We start from the raw sequence: 20,342 nt of genomic DNA on the forward strand, positions 1-20,342 counted from the left end.
TGGGATTTGATTTCTGCCATCTCTGTGAAGCAGGGCAGAGAATAAAAATTAAATTATAGGAAAGCAAAGACATGCACATTCTTTGCTCCTTGGGGTCTTTGGACGAAGATTTGCACGCAAAACAACGGCAGCAAGATATGCAGCTCCTGCCCATGGAAATGACCTCCCCCATGTTCTGCAATTCATTCGCTGAACTCGTACCACCTGCCAGGCACATGTCTTTAATTTCTCACTCTAGTCCTCTGATGATCGGCTCCGTTCAATAGCTGAGGGAGTGGAGGCCGGGAGAATTCAGTCACCCAGCCTCCCAGCGCCTCCTGGCAGAGACAGCAGGATCTGAGTGACATGCCCTTGGATTTGAAGGAAGTCTTACCCAGGACCTCAAGGAGGAATAGAGAAACTTCTCGTGATTAGCCAAGTAGAATCTTTCCATGACAAAACACACTCTTCTTATTTGAAAACAGAAGACTAATCTTCCCTCTGTGAGTATTTACCATATGCTGGGTCTTGGGCTGAACTACTGTACAAATCTCAGTCCATTTGATCCTTTCAACCTCCTTGAATGATTGGTATCATGATCCTCGTTTTACAGATGAAGCCCCTGAGGTCCAGAGAGATTGAATCTCTGCTGAACGCCGTGCAGCCCCAAGGGGGGCAGTGAAGGGTATGAACCCTAATCACTACAAAGCTTCTCAGTCTTTCATAGGAAGACGAATCGCCTGGGAATCTTGGTAGAGTGCAGCTTCTAGTTCAGTGGGTCTGGGGGGCTGAGAGTCTACTTTTCTAACAGGCTCCCGGGAGGAATGCCGCTGCTGCTGGTCCGCAGACCACACTTTGAGTAGCGCCGTGCTGGAGAGGGCTCTCCCAGGTAGCAACGCAACTGGGCCATGTGCTGTTCACCAAAGCATTGCTGAAGTGATCTCCATCCAGCGAGGTGCATGGTAGCGAAAGGCATGAAATAGCAAGAGAGGGTTGGGGAACAAGAGAACCAGGGACTTGGCAAGGTTGTAGCCTGACTTTCCTGTGGGAGGGGGCACCATTCTTCTCCATGACCATGTGGAAAACATTCAGGGTGGACAAAGGCAGTGGCCATGTCCTGTCCAGCCCTTTCCCAGCTTAGTGGTTCTGACAGAAAGCCTCAGGCAGCCCTGCTCTCAGGCCTGCTGTATTAATGCCTTGAGGCCACTCACCCACCCTCCACAAAAGAACCTGGTTTCTAGAAGCCACGCCTATGAAGCATCTGCCTCAGAAAAGGGCTGAGTCATAGCACGGCGCTGGCCACTCAGACCCTCCTCAAGGTGTGAGCAGGTGCAGGCTGGGATGACTCAGGCTGACAAAGGACACCTGGTCCCCCTGTTGCATGCTTCTGGTGGGCTTCTGAGAACTGAGGACACCACTCAGGACTAGAGTGATGAAGATGTCTGAGTTAGAGACCGTATTCTGTAGGACAAACAGGAAGTTGGCTCTGCCTATCCCTTTTGCTCCAGTTCTCTGTCAGACCAGCTTACCTGGTGGCTCTCCCCAGGCATAGCTCCAAACACACCTGAATTCTGGGGGGCAAAGGTGGAGCTGAATGGGGGCCCTAGGAAAATTCATGACCTCACATCCTGTTTAGGAAAATTCATGACCTCACATCCTGCACTGTTGGCAGACACCAAGCAGCCAGGGCCTAGAAGAAGTAGGGGTGGCACTGAGGGTGTCCTGTAGGATTTTGGGTTCTTGTTTGGGTCAACTCTGGCCTGAAGTTCCACAGGCCCCCAGAAACACCAAGGAGTAGGTACAAGAGAGCAAGCACTGTAGGGGACTTATTAGGCCCTGGCTACAGTCCTGAAGAGAGTACCCATGAGATCACCCCAGCCTGGTCTAGAATTCAAAAGTCACCTCTTGACTTGGTCATAATCCACTTTAAATATCAAAGCAAAAAGCAGACTAGACCACCAAGCCACTTACACTCAAATGATCACAGCTGTGTGGGGGAGGGCATGGCCAGAGGAAACTTACAGCCTGGCTAGTCCCCCTTTCAGCCCATCTCTTCCCTCAGCCTGGTTGGCAGCAAGGGGAGCGTGCCAGCCCTGTGCCCCTGCTCAGTGGTGATGGCCCTTGATGGGGGGAATGGTGGGGCTTGGTTGATGTTCTTATTGATGATGGCAACATGTATGGGAAGGGTGCAGATGGTATTGGTGATGGTGCTAGGTCTTGGGTTTTGTGGTCATTGGGCTCAGGTTGGAACTGTGGGTGACGATGAAGGTGTTATGATTGATCGTGCGGTCGGGGGCGGGGATTGACAGTATTTAGGTGAGGATGCTGTTTGTCTTAGTTAAGAGAATGGGAAATGAACATCTTGGTTGATTGCATGATAGCAGAATACCAGTCAGGGGGTTGGTCTTGAAATTGTTCACACTGCCACCGACCGAGTTGGCATTCCATCTTGCAGCCTGATAGCTATGGCTCAGGGCAGCCCTGCCCACATCCCTTTGCAGCTGCGCTGCTGCAACACACAACTCCAAGGGCCCTGGGGTCATTATAATCTAAGCTAATGACACCCCTCAAGAACAGTGTCTGGCAATCTCCATAGGCTATAGTGTGAATGAAGCCCTGCAAACTTTGCTAGTCCTACATGGCCTTCAGAACACAGAGCACCCTGGCATCCCAGCTCTGGACCACTACCCATAATATCCATTCCAGCCAAACTGATTAACTCGGGATTCTAGGACACCCTTCTTCTCCTAAGCACCTCTGTTCCCTCTGCGAAGAACACCTGTTCAGCCTTCCCTAACTGCACTTGCTCCAGTCCTACCTAGTCATGAAGATCAAACACGAAGACACCTTCTTCCAGAAAGCATTCTCAGACCTCTGCTTGGAGGGTGCTCCCTGTCTCTGGCTCTCACATGACCAACCTTGCATCGTGGTCAGCCACCATCCACAGTGGTCCTTTCTGATTCCTTTGGCACCCACACCTGGCCAACTTGGTGCCTTTACTAAAGCCCACAGACAAAGAATGCTGGATGAGAAAATCTCTTCTCAGCATCCCCCAGAGGGCTTTATACAGTCCCCTGGCCTGGGGCTCCCAGTGCGCTTGGGAGTGCATTCCCAGTGCGCTCCCAGTCCAGGGGTCAGGGGTTATTGGGAGGACACTGGGCAGGCTGGAAAGCAAATGAGGGCCTTCCAGGGCTTCAAGAGGGATCCAGCAGGCAGAGGCTGAATACAGGGGCTGCAAGGTCACCAGCTCTGACTAGTGGTCCTCTGTCAGCCTCAGACACCCACTGCCTGGGACTTCTCTCTGTCTGGCAGCGTATGGCCCCACAACCTACCCTTGGGCCTTGGATGTCCTCAATAAAAGTCAGCTAAATATGGGGCGCACCAGGGTGCCTTGATGCAAGCAGGAGTCCACATCCCCCCTTCCCTGGTGATCCCCCAGCCACCTGCCTTGCCTGGTCCTGGCCTTGGACTCAGACTGCTAGAGGCAGGAAAGGTTTGGGAGTCCAAGGTGGAGTAGGCTGGTAGGGTGCTTCAGGGAGCATCTCAGCACGGTGGGCAGCATAGACCTCTCCCCCTTGGCCATCCCTTCCAGGTGGGATTGCCAAGTCCCTAGAGGCAGAAAGAAAGCCTTTGCCCAGGCAGTGGGAATGGGAGAGACTTCTCTGGCCAGTCCAGCCATAGGGAGGGACAGTTGGGGAGCCCTGGGAGATGGACCTTCACATCTGCCTTTGTTTTTGGTTCCCTATGGTTCCTTCAATCAAGGGACAGGCTGATGGGTAGGCAGGTGTGTAGGGAAGACATGAGCCAGCCAGCCTGGACCTTCCTAAATGCTCAGGACAAGGACAAAGCTGCAGGTGGCTGGGGCTAGACGCAAGGTCAAGCTGGGGGTCTTCCACACCTGTCTGCCGCCTAAGCAAAGCTTCAGCAAGCCCAAGGATCCCCCCTCCTCTCCTCTCAGTCATGGCGTCAGCCCACTGAGGTCCCCCAGCAGTTCCCGTGTGAGTGGCTCTTCAGTCTGGGCAAGCCCTTTCCTCGCTTCCTGAACCAGGTCTGAGCATGACAGCATCTTCCTGGGCCAGGGGCTTGCAGCGACCCGGGAATGAGGATGATTTCTGATCCGTAGGCCTGCTGGTGTGGCTGGGTATGGGAGGGGAGTAGGAGACATTCCAGAACCTTACCCCGCCCATCCCCACTGCCCTCTGGGAGGCTATAGCTGCCCTGTGGGCCCGCAGCACAGACTCCCAGCCACCATTCACTGTCCCCTGAGCTCCACCAGCCCAGGGGGGCCCCCGAGTCAGGAAGTCAGAGGCAGTCAGGCAGAGCTGCACTGGGTTCCAGCCCCAGCAGGCACCACTGAGCCCCTTTTCAGGGGGTGCCTGTCCTCTCCCCATCTCAGAACGCCCCCTTGAGTGGTACGCACACAGGCACAGCATGACTGGGGCTGGTTTGGTTCATTTTAAATCCTCTTTATTTCAGAACAAGCATGCATATATGTACAGAAGAGAGTACTAGGGAGCCATCGCACACAGCACAGAGAGGAGAGCACACACCCCAATCTCACCACAGCCGGGAGGGGCCTCTACCTTGTCTACCCTGGGGCTTCCACTTCCTCCACAGAGAGCCTAGTTCTGGGCTGCCTGGGCTCCAAAGGGCAGGGAGAGAGAGAGTGGGGCCGGGGGGCGGGGGTCAGGGCGGGTTGGCCTCTTCCTGGGACCCTGACCTAGAGGCAGCTTATTCCAGGACGGCACTAGGTCAGACTGCCTCTCTTAGGAGCTAAGGGGGGTGGGAAATGGCCCAGGGGCACATTGTTTCCCTTGGGTCTGTGGTACTATGCCAGCCAACCCTGCCATGTCCTCTCTGATCTATGGCTGAGGCCCCAGGCAGGGGAGCAGAGGCATGGGCCCATGGGGGTGGGGGGTGGTGAGGGTGGCACTGGGGGGGCAGGAGTGGGCGTGGAGCTGTGTGGCGCTGGGCCTCGGCTGTCAGCTCTGGGGTGGGCAGAGAACAGAACTGCTGAAGGTTTCTATCAAAGGTGCCCCCCAGCACAGTTGTACATTCTCAAGCATCACCGTGGGGCTCACATGCCAGAACTGTGGGGGGGGTTAGGGGGTGTCCAGCCTGAGAGGGGTGGGGGCATTCCAGATAGCCTTTTAGCTTTTAACATTAAGGATTTGGGCCGAAAGGCCATGATGCCAGTTGCGCAATTTGGCAAAACGAGGGCTGTTACGTTCCGTTTCAAACCTTTCCCTGTGGCACAGAGAGAGAGAGACAGAGACAGAGACAGAGAGAAGAGAGAAAGAAAGAAAGGGGTTAGGGGATGTGTCCCATTCCCCTGTGTGACAGCTCGGGCAGGGGGCATGGGAGGGGGGAGTTTGGTTTGGAGAGGCTTGGCCACCCACGGAGTACTTTCCAAGTTTGGGACAAGACTAGAGTCCCAAGGACCAGGATTGGGACTAGAGTCCCTTAGTGGAATAAGAAGGAAGCCACAGAGAAAGGACCTGGCTAGTGGGCCTAAGGGCTGGCTGGGCAAGGGGGTGGGCCTCTGGGTTCTCCCTGGCCCACGTGGTGAGGGCTGGGCAGGGCTGCTTTGGCTCTCGGGACTGAACCACATTGGCAGGTGGGCCTAGCATGGTCTCTGTCCCCAGGCTGGGCATCAAGAAAGAGGAATGCCTGTTCCCATGATGAGATTTGGTGAGCAGACCTGTCACCTTCCTATGCTTCCTTGGCCTCTGCCAAGCCTTCTCTGTTCCCAGACAGAAGCCTTCACGTACCACCAACTGCCCGCACCCGCCCAGGCCTGAACACAGCCAGGTACACACGTGCAGCACGTTCTCACGAGACCAAGGGCACACCTACAGAGAACCAGGACTTCCCACAACTTCCCACCCACAGGGCCTCCGCAGCTCCCCCCACAGCCTGCTCAGCCAAGGCGCAACACAAAACCGGCAAGGCGCAGCCAGAAATGCAAACACAGAGGAGAGTGTGTGCCTGGGGAAATGCAAGTGCCACAGATGCCAGAACCCTAGACCTTCCAGGCTGGAGGGACCACTAACGGCCTCCAGACCAGAGGTGCACATTGGTGGCCCAGAGGCCAACATCTGGCCACAAACATGGTGTGTTTAACCTGGATTGTGTTTAAAACTCCTTTTAAAAATTATTTGCTACATCCAGACCATGGAATACTATTCAGTAATAAAAAGAGATGAACGAACCATGGGTACACTCTCTAACTTGGCTAAATCCCCGGGGAAATCAGGTTGACAGAGAAAAGCCAATCCCACAAGGTCACGGACTGTATGATTCCATATACACAACAGACTTGAAATGATAAAACTAAAGAAGTGGAGAATAGTTAACAGATCGGTGGTTGCCACAGGTCAGGGAGACAGTGTGCGCGGTAGGGAGGTGGGTGTAGTGATACATGGGCAACAGGGGGAGAAGCCTTGAGGTGATGGAAATACTCTGTGTTTGGCTATCCCAGTGCCCACAGGCTTGTTGTGATTTTGTTCTGTAGTTTTGCAAGGTGTTATCATGGGGGATAAAGGGTATAGAGGACCTCTCCATATTATTTCTTGCAACTGCATGCCAAGCTGCAATGATCTCAAAATAAGTAGTTTAATAAATGAATTGCCAGCGTACAAAGGTCAGGAAGATCAGCGTTAGGTCTCTGAAAATCAGAGATGGGGCAGTGCTGGTTTTACATTTCTCTAGCCATCCCGCATCCCCACATACACATTTTATACCACCCCCGTCTGCATTACAATCTCCCCCTCTACACGTGGAGTGTATGCATGCTGCATGCTGTGTCTCTGCGGAAGATTCTGTTCGACTGCCAACGTACTGGAAAACCACTGTTCCAGACCAAACTTTCCTGATACCAACAGGAAGCGAAGGCCCAGAGACATCACATGAATGGCCTAAAACCACGCGGAAAGTCAGCAGCAGAGCTGTGAGCTAACTAGGACCTCTCCGAGGTTGGGAAGAAAGAAGGAAGACAGCAGAAGCAGGGGCCCTGATGGCAGCAGGATGTGTGGCAACAATCGACCATCCCATAGAGGCCACCCAGGTCAGAGACATGGCCGGTCTGTCCAGCCAGGTTCACAGCCATTGTCATCAGTGCTCAGTGACAGGCTCGGAGATAGTCCCCGAGAGTCGGAGACTCTAGCAAGCTCTGCTTGCAGTTGTTGGTAAATTTACAGCCTGCCCAAGAGAGGATCCAGGGGAGGAAAGAAGAGAGGGAGCAGAGAGAGGGGAGAGCTGGAAGGAGAGGAAGGAGAAGTCCTAGGACACCCATGGGGGTTTCTCAGGGATACCCAGGGAGGGTGCTGGTTTCTCCAGTGTGGTTTTCAGACTTGCTAGGCGGGCAGACCACCAAGAATAAAAAATCCACAAAGTGCAGGTGACTTTTGCCATCTGTGTGAAGTTTCCCTATGGGGGAGGGCTCTGAGCTAGGCTGGCCCCAGGGGAGTCAGCCACAGGAGCTGGGACAGAGCTGACTGTGCACAGGGAAGGAGGGAAAAGGACCCTGGGTGCTTGCCTAGGGAGGCCACAGTGGGGAGGAGGGAGGAACTGGTAGGTGCCTGAGCTCGGCTGAAAGTATGGGAGGGAGAGGAAAAAGAACCTTGGGTGCGGGGCACCGTGGAGTAGGGACTTAGAAGAGTTTTTATGCTGTTTGTGGAGGAGGGTGCAAGGGCCCCCCTCCCCTCCGACTCCTCTGTGAACTTGTCACTCAAATCAACTTTCTTCCTTAACCCTTGGGGTCTAAGAGAGGGGCTGAGTTCTTCACACAGGTGAAGAACTGCGTAAAGGCAGAAATCGCACTTACAAGATGGTTGAGCTACAAGCAAGGGGGCAGGGGATGTCTGGGTTACACACTGGGGTCCTCTGGGATGGTCACGCCCAAGCAGTGGGAACCCGATGCCTCAAAGATTCGGACCCTGCCTCGGACAAACTAGGCTCGCCTTCACGTCCACCCTCATCAGCGCAGCCCCGCGTGGGGCTGACCTTCTGAGGCATCAGACCCCCGGAGCGCTTGCCCCAAGTCCGACAGAAGCTGTGGTGACCTCTCTGAGATTAGAGGCTCAGCTCTTGGAGGGAGGCCTGGTTTGTGCTCTGCTACTTCAGACGGAGGCCAGGAGCCCCAGTACTCCCTGCACCCCCGTAGGAGCTGGCAAGAGCTGCTATTTCAGTCTGCCTGGAGAGTTTGCTAAGGTGCTGGGGTCCTTCCAAGGAGGGGGCCAAGTCCACAAAAGATGTCTGGGCTATTTAGGGGCCCACCCTGCCTCGCCTGGAAGGAGAGGGTCCCTGGAGATTAGACTCTGCCTTGGGCTGGCCAGCAGGTGGGCACGGGAGCCTCTGAGGGAAGCCACCTGCTGCTACCAGATGTGGGGGACACCTTCAGTGTCAAGAGCCAGGACCCTGAGGAGAGGAGAGCAGAGCTACGCACTACTATAGGACTATTGCAGGGTTGGCATGGGGAGCAGGGCAGGCCTGGGAAGTGAAGCAGAGACACTCTGAGGGGAGAGGATGCAGGGTCCTGGGACAGGCAGACTGCCTCCTGCTGTTGAGGCCAGAGCCTCTGCTCTGGTACAGAGCCTCTGCTCACAGCATTCCTGCCTGTCTCCACCCCCCCACTACCCCTGCCCCACCCACAGCAGTAGGAAGAAGAAAGCCCCTCTGCACGTGTACAAGCCTATACAGGCTGTTGCCCAGGCCCCAGTGTCAGCAAACTCAGTCTCGGCTGGAGTCTGCTATTTGGAAGTGGTGTGCTAGGATACCTCCCTGGGGAGACAGCCTTCTGAGATCCCTTCCTGTCAGTGCTGCTGAACTGGGAGGAAGAGAAGGACGTGGGCCCCTTCGGTGGACAGGACGGGTCAGCAGGGTGTGGGAGTGCAGCTTCTGACATGGGAATGGGGCACAGCCCCCCTGGGGAGCAAGATCCCTGACCAACCCAGACCCAGGGTGGGGACAAGCGTGCTTCCTGCTGCTCAGATAGCCACTCGGGTGACCCCAGGGTATGATCAGGGACCACAGTCCCTCCTCAAACCTTAATCACAAACAGAACGGGAGCACTGCACCCAGCACAAGCCTTACTCCCGGGGCCTCTGGCTGCTTATGATTCAGTGAGACGAGATCGCACACCCACCTCCACCGACCACAGGGAGAATGCACATTTTGTGGAAGGCTCTGAGGACCACTTCCTGGAGATTAAAGTCAGGAAAAGGGAGTGGAGCAGGAGGCTTCTGCCCCTCCAGTCCTGGGTAGAAGTCTTGTCCCTGAAGCTTCACAGCCCGGCCAGAGACCCCAGTGGGTCTCTGTGGGGGAAGCTATTTTTTCTCCGGGGGTGGGGGGTGGGGTGGTGGTGTGTGTGTGTGTGTGTCCAGAACTGAGGGGGAAGCAGGATGGAGCCTCTATTTGGGCTCTCTTTCCAAGATTTCCCTACAGAAAACCCTGCAATAGCTGGCAAGAGGCTCTAAGACGTGCAGCAGCCTTCTTCTGGGGGCTGAGCCAGGCTCCTGTGGGATTAGGCCCCAGGGGGAAGGACTGATCTGCCCACATATCTCCAGGCCTAGGCAGAACAGGCCCTGGAAGATGCTTCTGAAAGGAGGGAATGACCAGTGAGGCCTGGACACAACCCTTCTTTCGAGCTTTGGTGTTCTCACTCAAGAACTTTGCAGAGCCTGCATATTCCCAGGGAAATATGAGAGACGGAGGTTCTGCCTTCTAGACCGTGCCTGGTTAGTGAGGTGTGAGCTCAGAGTGCCCGGCCAGGAGAACAAAATGTCCTCAGAAGTACTCAATCCAGGGGCAGGGCTCTGTCTCACACGAGGGAGAGAAAACACACTGCAGGCTTCCTGATAGAAGGCTATTTGCTGTGTGTGTGTGTGTGTGTGTGTGTGTGTGTGTGTGTGCTGTTGGTGGGCAGTAAGCCCCTCTGTTGGGGAACTACACTCCTCATCAAAGCATTCATATGGGTAGCTTCAAAGAGGAGGTGGAAAAAAACAACAGAGTGCCATGGAGCCTGGGAGTGGGGACGGCTGACAGCTCGGTCACACTTCAAGTAGCTAGGTACTATCTATTGAGCGAAATCTCGTGTCTTCCCATTGGGGCTTTATGTAGACACCGTGCGGGCACTAAAGGGTTAACAACTGTGACTGGAACTACAGGCCATTTTAAGCAGGCCTGGGAGGACCACGCTTTCCCTTGGATGCCCCAGCCAAAAAGTGAGAACAGTTTGGACTGGCATAAATAGAGGTCAGAAAATAAAAGCCCCCGTCAACTCTGAGCTGACCCCAGAGACCACTGTCCACGCAATCCTGAGATCACTACATGCCGGTTAGCCAAGTACAGAAAGCCTGGACCCACGTACCAGAGCCCCTCTGAGCCCCAACGCCTTACGGGGAGGCTGCCACAGAACGCATCCCCAAGGCAGACTCTCCCAGGAAGAGCACGCACATTTGCTGCCACGAGTACAAACACAATCATACGGGGCCCCAGGCCTCACCACGGAAGACCCTAGCAGGTTCCAGTGGGTTTCAGGGCAGTGTGCCCTCCTCATGCCCGGGCCCGTGAGCACCTGGATACAGGTGGTAGGTTAGTGGCTATGGCCTCAGGCCTGCCACCTTCAGGGGAACATACCCCAAGACACTCAGCCTAGCAGCAGCCACCGTGCTTTGAGCAATCAATGGAACTAATACCTCAGTGTAGGTATGGACAGGTGAATCCTAAGGTGAGGTACCCGTGCCCAGCACAGCCCTCCACATGCCTGCTTCCCTGTGCCCAGCCTCCAGACTCACTGGGGACAGGCCCTGAGCTGAGCACGCAGGCAAGGCTGCTGGCCCGGTGCCCTCACAGGGAGAGATGCCCTCATTCTCAATAGCCCAGCAAAGGCCAAAGCAGCCCTGCCCCCTGCCCAGGGACAGAGCCAGGAGAGCCCAGAATCCTTATTCCTGCAGCCTGGGCCCAGGGGATTGAAACTCTGCTCCAGGCACCCAGCTCAGTGACCTAGGACGAAGGCCCCAAGCCAGGGTCTGCTGGAGCCCTGCAGGGGCCAGGAGCTTCCAAATATATAAACTTGAGAGTTTCCTTCCATGAGTCATGTGACCTGGGAGCTGCCTGGGGAGGGGCTGAGTTAGGAGGGACAAGGCCACAGAACCTGAGTCCGGGCACTTACCTTGACCGTCGTAAAGCTTCTTCATCAGGGTCTTGCACTGTGGGAAGAAAATTGTCGATTAGGAGGAATCGCAGGAAACGTAGGAGTCCCCACCGAAGACTGAACAGTGATTGCCCCCAGCCTGTAAACCGTGGCAGGGGAAGACTGTGTGCTGGGCAGAGGGCAGGGGGAGACCAGAGGAAATGTTGCCATTGGGAGGGAGTAGTCCAAGGTGTGGCTTTTGAGGTCCTCGTATCCCAGCTCTGGGTCATCACATGGCATGTGGCTGCCCCCACTGCAGTTAGAGACCTGGGCAGAGGGCCCATGTCATTCAGCAGCCTGCCCCAAGGGGCCCAGAGCGGTCAGCAGGCCACTAGTTATCTGACAAGACCAGCTCATCTTCAAGGGCAGGGGTTTGACAGCCTGGCTGTTGTGGGCCCCTCTGCATCTCCCCTGCCCGCGCCCCTCCCCCACCCCAGCCCCACTTACTGTATTCTGTCCCCGTCATCTGGGCCAAGATACGGAAAGAGCGAGACTGCAGGTTGGAGGAGCGTCGGGCCCACTCGTCAGCCTCGTCTTCCGGCTTGTTCTGGTTCTTAATCACGGCCTGGTACACGGGGGAGGCACTGTCCACAGCAAGGTCTTTAATAGGAAGGCTCCTGCAGGTCAGAGAGAAGCGTGAGTGAGGGCAAGGCTGGAGGCCTGCTCCTGTCCTCCTGTACTCCCCGCCGCGGCTCATCCACTTGCACCCTTACACCCTACACACCAGTCGGTGGCCCCTGCTTTTCTCAACCCGCTGTGCCCTCCACCCACTGCCATCCGAAAGCCTGTGACAAGGGCTTGGCCTGGGTCCTCAGTGCTCAGAGAGGCCACAGCAATTCCTCACGGATCCCTTCAGCCACGCCCACACCCCACCCTGGGCTGACTCCACACACAGACCTGAAAACCCACTCCCATAGCTACTGCCGCCTACCCCAGTGGGGAGGGCTATATCTCTTTTAAGGGAAGAAGAGGCAGAATAGGTCTCTTGAAATAATTTCAACCTCTCTGAACAATTCCTGAGTTTGGGGCTGGGTGACAACGGGCCTTTTGCGGGGACTCAGAGGCTTCTTCAGGGTCAGTCCTTTGTCCCTTGCACACTGTTGGATCCAAACAGGGAGCCACCAGTGCCAGGCCTGACCCAGAAGAGGAGTGGGGGCCTCCTGTTCAGCAAACACGGGCAGGCATGGTGGGGAGGTGGCGTGAGAAACAAGGCAACAAGTCTGATGGGCTGGTGTTGCCTGCAGATGGGGAGGGGGTTCTGGCCTGGGGGAGCTGGCGGAAGAGCTGCAGGGAAGGTCATTAGTCTTCTGCTCCAGAGCAACACGGCCTTTGGAGGAGGAACTGGTGACCTTCCCTTAGACTCCTTTAGGCACATGGCAGGTGCTCAAAACTTACTTAAATGAATGAATCCCAGATCAGAGCCAGAAGGAACCCCAGAATCTCTTGGGTCCAGGATCTCCCAACCTGAATCAGACTGCAGGGCATCTTACAGGTGCCCACTTATCCTGGCCAGTGAGAGCTGGAGAATTCTGACTGTCCAACCCACACTCCAAGGAATTAGGGTGGACTTGAGTCAAGTTCACAGCAGTGACGGCCTGACTCCCCAGCCTATGGACTAGCGGCCCAGCCCTCTCTTCTTAGAGATGCTGAAACTGAGGTCCAGAGAGGCTAGCTCCAGCTGACAGCATGTAGGGGCCCTGTTGGGTCAGAGCCCAGGCTTCCTGCGTCCCACCCCACAGTCCTTTCCATCAAATTATCTTCAGCAAAAATGGCTGAGAGAGGCAACTTCTGCCCACTGGGGCCTTGCTCACCCCAGATGCTCCACACCTGGAGACATGGCCCAGCCCAGGGACTCACTCTGTGAAGTCTCCACTTGCCTGCTGCTATGGTCACCTCTACCTGCCCTCCAAAGGGCCAGCTGGCTGGGAGAGGAACCTCCCCAGAGCCCACATCTTCTAGCCTCTCTGCAAGGAGCTGGAAGGAAGCACTGGCCTACTGTCCCAAGACTGGGAGTCCCTCAAGATTGGTCCTCAGTGTCAGGCTCAGAGTGTGTTCTAAGAGCAGAGGTGGAGAAAGGTGACAAAAGGTGACCAAGACTGCATGGAGCTGCCCCTACTTCCCTGAAGGGTCTGCCTGGCCCCCCAGGAGCTCGAGCTACTGTCCACCTCAGATCAGATGGGGAAGACCAGCAGATCCCTCTGGGGTCCAGCAGCAGGGAGGCTGGGGATGCCCAGAAAGCAGAGGAGACAGTGGGGTCTCATGCAAGAGGCCATTTCTGGCATAGGGAGGAGCAGAGGCAGGTCTGCTGCCTTCGAGTGAGAGGTACAGTAGGAAAGAAGAAGCAGGACTCCCCGGTCTGCTAGAAGGGAAGGAGGAAGTGTGGATTGCGCCACGGAGGAGGGAAGGTATAGACCCAAGGCCAGGCCCTGCCCTTGAATCTGCCTACACACAGCTGTTCGGTCCAGAAAGTGGATGGAAGGTGTTTGCTACCATTTTCCTGGAATGTGCCCTTGAGACACTCCCCTGTTCCTTCCACAGCTCCAGGGGCTCAGAAAGTTCCCAGGGGTGAGTCCCTTGGGATTCACATTGCTAGCTCCACTTTCCACGGTGCTGTGCAAAGACCAGGGATTTGCGTTGTTGCCACGACAGCCCCTGGGAGTCAGATGAGGGAATTCCTGTTCCTTTTGAGACTCCAGGACTCCAGGAGAATATGTACAGAGAAAGGATGGAACAGGCCCTATAGTCCTGGGACCCTGGGTCTGAGGCGACTCTGGAGCCACTCCCAGTAATGGTCTTCTTGCCACCAAATACATGTCACAGTTACCACAACATCAAGGTCACCTCTAGAACACTTACCCACTGTCCACTGCCCTCAAATCTGACTCATCTTTGGCCTCCCATGGATGATACTGGCAGGTGCTGGCTCCTTCAGATCCATGAGGATCCTAGGGAATGGCCTCCAAGAGGCCCCCTCATCACTCCTTCCCTGAATAATGGCCCCACGTGGATTCTGACATTCAGGTCTCTGCTGTCCCAGAGCAGACAGGAGCTGCCGCAAAGCATAGCCCAGAGATCCACTCCCAGCCTTGGGTGCAAGAGAGGCAGTGTGATGTCACTACTCTGATTTCCATGTTCATAGTGACGTTATTGGAGGCAAAGCCCAAAAGCACTTGCCTGTATAGTCTCCTGAGCATGTCGTTTGGCTGTGAGGTGGGTGTGAGGAGGAACATGGACAGAACCGCTGTCCTCAGACATATCCCACCAAACCCACACACCATCCCTCGACCAGACAGACGACCACGACGCGGAACAGACAGTGTGGAGTCTACTTACGCCAGCGGCGACGCCCTGCCAAGCAGAAGAAAGCCCAGCAGTGAGTGCGTGTCCATCAGCGGATGGCAGAGGGGCCGCGCACACACAAGGGAGCAGGGTTAGGGTCAGAAATGAGTTAGGGGAGTGGGGTGGATAAAGGAGGAAGAGAAAGAGACAAAAAGAAAACTGTCAGTGAGGAAGGAATCATGGACATTAACAGCAGAAACGGAGCACCTTACGGCACAGGACGGCTCCTACCCCCTGGTACCACGGACGCATCAGCCCAGCAGGGCGAAGTTAGAAGGAAGGGGAAAGCAGGTTGCTTCCCAGGCACACAGGGAAGGGAGGGTGAGGGGAGGGCCAGGGGAGGGGAGGGGACAGGAGGAAGGTGGGAGAGGCACTCTGAGAAGCCTAGGTTAGGTCAATGTTGCGTCATGTTAAAAAAAAAAAAAAAGAAAGAAAGAAATAGTGGTGAAACCAAATGATAGTAGTCTTTTTGCCAAGACAAAGAATATATAAAGTTAGTGAAGAGCAGTTCTTCCATTATTTTCCACTGAACTTCCCTCTGGCAACCTTACCGCTCTTAAGGGCACACCAAGGACACACAGGCAAACAAATGTTAACAGGAAATCCCTGTTAGCTTTTTGGCTTAGTCAGGTAGCCTTGTTTTCCTGGGTACACATGAGCAAATGGTTGTGTTTTGAGACTTACGTGGTCTTATTTTCTGCTTTGAATGGTGGGATTAAAGAAATAACACTCTCCACAGTTCTGCAAAGAGCTACAGCTCAGAACCTGGTGGGTTTGAGACTCAGGGCTCCAGGGCAAGCAAACTCTGCCCCCTGGTGGCCCAAGGAAGCACTGTGCGTGGAAGAGGAGAGGTGTCCGCACACTGTTCCATCCTTTGTCCCCTGGAGCCTCCCCCTTGTAACTACAGGTACCGTCCTGACCACCAGGGCTGAGTTCTGCAAAGGCCAAGCACTATCAGAGTTATCTGGGACTTTTGAACCCTTTAATCTCTCTTACAAACATCTGTTTTTCCTAGCTTCGGAAAAAAAAAAAAATACAACCATCGTTTTAAGATTTCTTGCTTTGAGTTGCTTAAGGTCCTGACTTGGGGATAAGATGTTGCCCAAAGAGATTACCAGTCAATTCTGAAAGTTAACAATGATATTCTCAAGTAGAAAACAATACGAATGTTTGTGTGAGAGAAAGAAGGACAGAAAGATAGAGACAGAGAGACAGAAAGAGACAGAGATGGAGAGACACATACAGGGAGAGAGAGATACAGAGAGACTATGAGAGACAGAGAAAGTAAGAGGGAGTGAGGTCCCTATTACCATTTGCACTATTAGCGGTTTTTTCCCCCACAAATGATTCCCAGCCAACTCTTTCCCTATTTAACACTCAAGTTCCTCAACCATTGCTAACAGGCAAATTCTAAGAACCAAGGATGCCTTAAATCTCATTGCCTTGAGATTGGGCTTCCCTGAGTCCTGGGTGCTTCCCAGGCTCTGCCGTGGGCTGACTACAACCAGTACCTCAGATGATTTGTCCAGAGGCCCCTTCCCAAACAAGAAACCTGGTCATCCGTTTGAATTGCTCTCATCATTGAAAAAAAGCAAAACATCCCCCAAAGAATGGCTTAGTCTATGAGAAGACTGGTTTATCCAGATGTGACCCAGGATTCCAGATGTTTCTTTCTAAACTGACCCCCTTGCGGAGTCCAGGGGAAAATGCAGAAGCTGTGAGAAGCGCTTGGAGCAAGCACCATATTCGTTGATTCTCCACCCTTCTCCTAAACCTGAGACTGATTCTGAAGAGAGAATATGGTGTTCTGGAAGGCATGGCAAAGGTTCCCCTCCAACAGCCATGGCCCTAGAGGCTCAAGGTGAGGGAGGAAAGCTGGTCTCGATACCCAACGTCTCTGAAGGCACCAAGCAGCCTGGTGCCGTTGGCCTCCACTGGTGAGGAGGCCCAGCCAGTGGTGGAGGCGATGACAGCGGAGGAGGGGAGGCGCTTACCCACTGAAGTCACTGCCCTGGGCCTGGGCCTGCCCAGCAATGGCGTCCATAATGGCGTCCTGGGAATACATGCTGATGGGTGTGTTGTACTGCGCATGGATGATGGTGGCCTTGCCGCCCAGCCCCTTCACCTCAATGGGCTTGTGGGTGGACAGGGCAGAGTCCTTCAGGGCGTTGGGGTTGAACCGTTCCTGGTAGTCGGCGCTGGGGGAGGGCAGTAGGGAGAGCAGAGGAGGAAGAGGAAGGGAGGCGGAAGGAGAAAAGGCAACAGGTGGTGTTACACAGGGGGTCAAGGAAAGGGCTGGTGATGGAGAGACCTCCCAAGGCCTGATCCCAGATAGGTCCCCCAAGTCCCCTGAACTATGGACAGTGGGGTCTGGTAGAGAAAACCCTAGCACCCTCCCCAGAGCCCTTCGTGGCCGGTTTCTCTCGCCCACCCTGGCAATACCAGACCTCTGGTATTCCAGACATCTGGAAGCCTCTGCTCAGCCTGAGCGAGCTACATCTCAGGGTCAGCAGGGGGCGCCAGGCATTGGAAGCTCTCTCACCTCACCAGCAAGGAAGCAGAGACAAAGAGGGTTGGGAGTCGGGGACAGGAGCTGGGCCACACGTGAGAAGCAGCGGCAGCCCAAGCAGAGTCCAGAATGACCGAAAGGCAAAAAGCAGCCCCGCGGGGGCACCCATAGGGGTTCTGAGCAAGGTTCCTCCATGATGGGGCTCATCCTGCTGGCCATGCCCTCCGTGGCCCAGGGCTCTGCTCTTCCAGATGATCCAGGGCACGGGTTTCTTCCTTGGAGCAGGACTCGGGCTGCTCAGTACCCCTCAAGTCCAGCTGGCTGTGCAGCCCGCAGTCTCTGCCCATCGGGGCGCTCCCCTCCAACAGATGAGCGCACTCCCCGGGCCCAGAAGATCAAGCGCAGCCCTTTGGAGTGGTCCCGCCACCCCCAGGACAGAAATGTCTTCAGGCTCACGTGGAACCCAGCAGGAGCACGGCACACACTCCACCACCGTCCTCCCCTCCCCCCAGAGCCAGCCTGCTGGTCCGAAGCAGCCACCACAGGAAAGGACCAAGGGAAAGGGCACATCAGACATCCGACAGAGACCTGGCACCCCTCCCCCGTGCCTTTCCTCCATACTTGCAGATCCACTCACATGCAGGCTCGCTCCGGGACACGAATGCACGCCCACTCACACATGCACACGCATGTACACGTGCTGACGCAGGCGCACGCTGTCCAGACCCACAGACACTCGGACGCATGCTGGGGTATGCACACGAGCGCACACACATGCTTTCCTTTGATACTAACTTGGCTGGAGAGTTGGCTACCACCTGGGGAGGAGAGAAAGAGCAAAGAAGACAGGGCTGTCAGAGTGTGGTCCTGCCAGGGGCTCTGAGTGCTGGGACCATCCTCAGACTGGCCCTCATGGAGGCTGCTCCAGCTCTGACAGGCGCGGGGTGTGGGGGTGCCGAGGAGAGGGGCAAGGCTCCAAGTCAGGGTCACGGCCTCTGAGTTTGGGTCAAAGGTGCTGACAGTGGTGCTACCCTCTCAGTAGGTCCACAGTCCCTGAAGCTTTGCCAGGAGTAAGGGTTTTCTAGTCCATCTTCATGGGTGCCACATACTGCCTGGCTGGAGACCCCAAGACAGGAAGATAGAGAGGGAGACAGGACCAGCTGCGGCTGCTATGGGCCAAGCCCAGGCTGTAGGTGCCTCCTAGCTAGTCAGCCATTCTGGACGTATCCTTGTGTAATTGGCAGTGGTGCTGGGGAGGTGCAGTCGGGTTACCCACAGTCTCCCAGATGTACTCTCCCTCCCAGAGTGGGCACAGGCAGCCCTGGCTGCTACTTCTGGGGCACAGGGGTGCAGTCCCCTGTGACTGTCCCTAAAGGCCCTGTGGATGGTCAGTGAAGCAGGATGGAGGAAGGCAGAGGCTCAGGAGAAGGTCCAAGGGGTATTGCAGGAAAGCCCCTAGCCAAGGCAACCCAACTCAGACCTAAGAGGGACCCTGCCCTCGCTTTTGTCTAGAGCGAGCCTCCTGGAGCATCATCTCTTTGGAAAGGCATTGCCTGCATTAGGTTTCCTTAAATGCAAATCCCTTGCAGGGCAGACCAGGGCAACACCAATGGCCTTGTCAGAAACCTGAGGGAAAAGAGCGCTGGTGGCACCCCTGCCGCTGTCGCAGACTGGACCACTCAGGGCTCTGGCTGGGAGATCCTGGGCCCCAACTAGCCTGACCCTGGTCATCCCTTGGCCAGGCCAAAGCTAGGGGGCCCTCTAGCTGCACGCCTCACAGTCTTGGAGCTGATAAAATTCCCTCTGTCCTCTAGGCTCAAATAGCTCCAAGTGGAGCTATATTAGGAAAGATCTTCCATCCCTTCTCCATTTCTGGCCAGTGCTGACAGCTGCAGGGTCAGCTCTTGCCCTGACCAGCCCAATGTCCCCTACAGAGGGCAGTGGGGTGGGGAGGGGGAATGCCGCCTCTGCCCTTCCCTGTCCCAGCACCCGGCACCGTCTTTGGCATTGACTCCTGCTCCATGCCTAGCTCCCACCTGAAGACTTGGAGGCTGAGTGGCCCATAGCAGACAGCTCAGAGAGGAGCCAGCACCAGGTCTCAGGGAGAATCAGTCAAGATCCACCCAGAGGCCCCTGCACCGAATGCCCTGAGGGGTACTGCCCTGCCCTGCCAGCTCATGGCGGTTGGAGAGGGACTGCTGCCATGCTCTGGCCTGGGGATCTCGCACCCTGTTTGTTCTTGCCAGTCCTCCCAAGAGGATTCAAGCTGTCGAAGACTCACATTGCAAGCTGCCTGGAGAGGAGGACAAGGAACTTCCTTTTGGAGCCAGGTGGGACAGAGTTTAAATCCTTACCCTGAATCTTCCTAGCGCTGTGACTCTGGGCAGTTCCCCACCAGTCTCAGCCTCAGTCCCTCATTCACAAAATCAAGATGATGGTGGCCACTGCGCAGACAGGCTGTGCACGCTAAACAGAATCCGGAGTGTAAAGCCCTTGTCATGACTTACGTGTGCAATGGATGGGATGTGGGGATTAGCATTTACCAGCCCTGTCACTTTCCTGCACACAGGCACTTAGCAAAGCTGGTAGCCTCAGCCCATCAGAAGCTGCCTGGGCTAGCCCAGGTCAGAGGCTCCCTGCTTCCAGCATCGCCCGGGGACCGCAGCATAGCCTTTACTGTGGATGAACGGAGATGTACTCCTTCCACTAGCCTGTCTACCCTTAGAGAAGCTGTTGGACCCTGCTGCTCTGAGTGCCGAGTAATAAATTAACACTTGTCGGCTTCTGAGAAGCCCCTGCACCAGAGGGAAGGCACCCCTGGAGTCATGGGAAGCTGGGATGGGGCTGGCCCTTGATTTTCCTGGCCAGGTTGTGAGGTCCCTATCACCATATAGGGAGGAGTCAGGCTGACCCGGGTACCAGCCCTGTGTGCCTCTGTGCTTATTAGCTGTGTGTGACCTTGACCAAATCACTCACTCTGAGCTTCTACTTCCCAGCTAGGAAATGGGGGAAATGATGCCCACCTCTGAAGTTGCTGAAGAGCTGAAGTTAAATAAAGCACATGGACTGTGAGTTGGTCCCAAGTCTAGACTGAGGGCTCACAAGGGGACATATTATTGTCACTGTAGGTGGGCTTCATGGAGGTCCCTGTCTCTCAGAGACTGATTTCCTTGCCAGGGGCCAGTTCCAGAGAGCACCAGAAAGAGCTACCAGCCCATCCAAGGTGGAAGGAGGCCCTTTCTGCTCTGTCATTCCTTGGGTTTTTTGGCAGAAGCTCCTTGCTGGAAAAAGCCCAGGGTTTATGGTTCTGACGCCTTGGTC

At 55.4% G+C, this 20,342-nt stretch overlaps 1 protein-coding gene across 10 annotated transcripts in view; it reads right to left on the reverse strand.

Annotated features, from left to right (window-relative positions):
- The window catches only part of LDB3 (LIM domain binding 3), a 59,318-nt gene that overhangs the window by 26,194 nt on the left and 12,782 nt on the right, over nucleotides 1-20,342 (reverse strand). For 2 of the 10 annotated variants that reach the window (XM_059169706.1, XM_059169709.1), the window contains exons 4-8: nucleotides 17,817-17,839; nucleotides 16,507-16,710; nucleotides 14,507-14,521; nucleotides 11,621-11,790; nucleotides 11,153-11,189 (exon numbers count right to left, since the gene is read on the reverse strand). In XM_059169706.1, coding sequence (XP_059025689.1) covers nucleotides 11,153-11,189; nucleotides 11,621-11,790; nucleotides 14,507-14,521; nucleotides 16,507-16,710; nucleotides 17,817-17,839 — 449 coding nt within the window. Of the gene's footprint in view, nucleotides 1-4,421; nucleotides 5,227-11,152; nucleotides 11,190-11,620; nucleotides 11,791-14,506; nucleotides 14,522-16,506; nucleotides 16,711-17,816; nucleotides 17,840-20,342 lie in introns of those variants that run through there. The other 8 variants (XM_059169707.1, XM_059169710.1, XM_059169705.1 and 5 more) reach the window with 6 other exon arrangements.

The sequence above is a fragment of the Mustela lutreola genome, chromosome 4, assembly GCF_030435805.1.
Source record: "Mustela lutreola isolate mMusLut2 chromosome 4, mMusLut2.pri, whole genome shotgun sequence".
Classification (NCBI taxonomy): Eukaryota; Metazoa; Chordata; class Mammalia; order Carnivora; family Mustelidae; genus Mustela; species Mustela lutreola.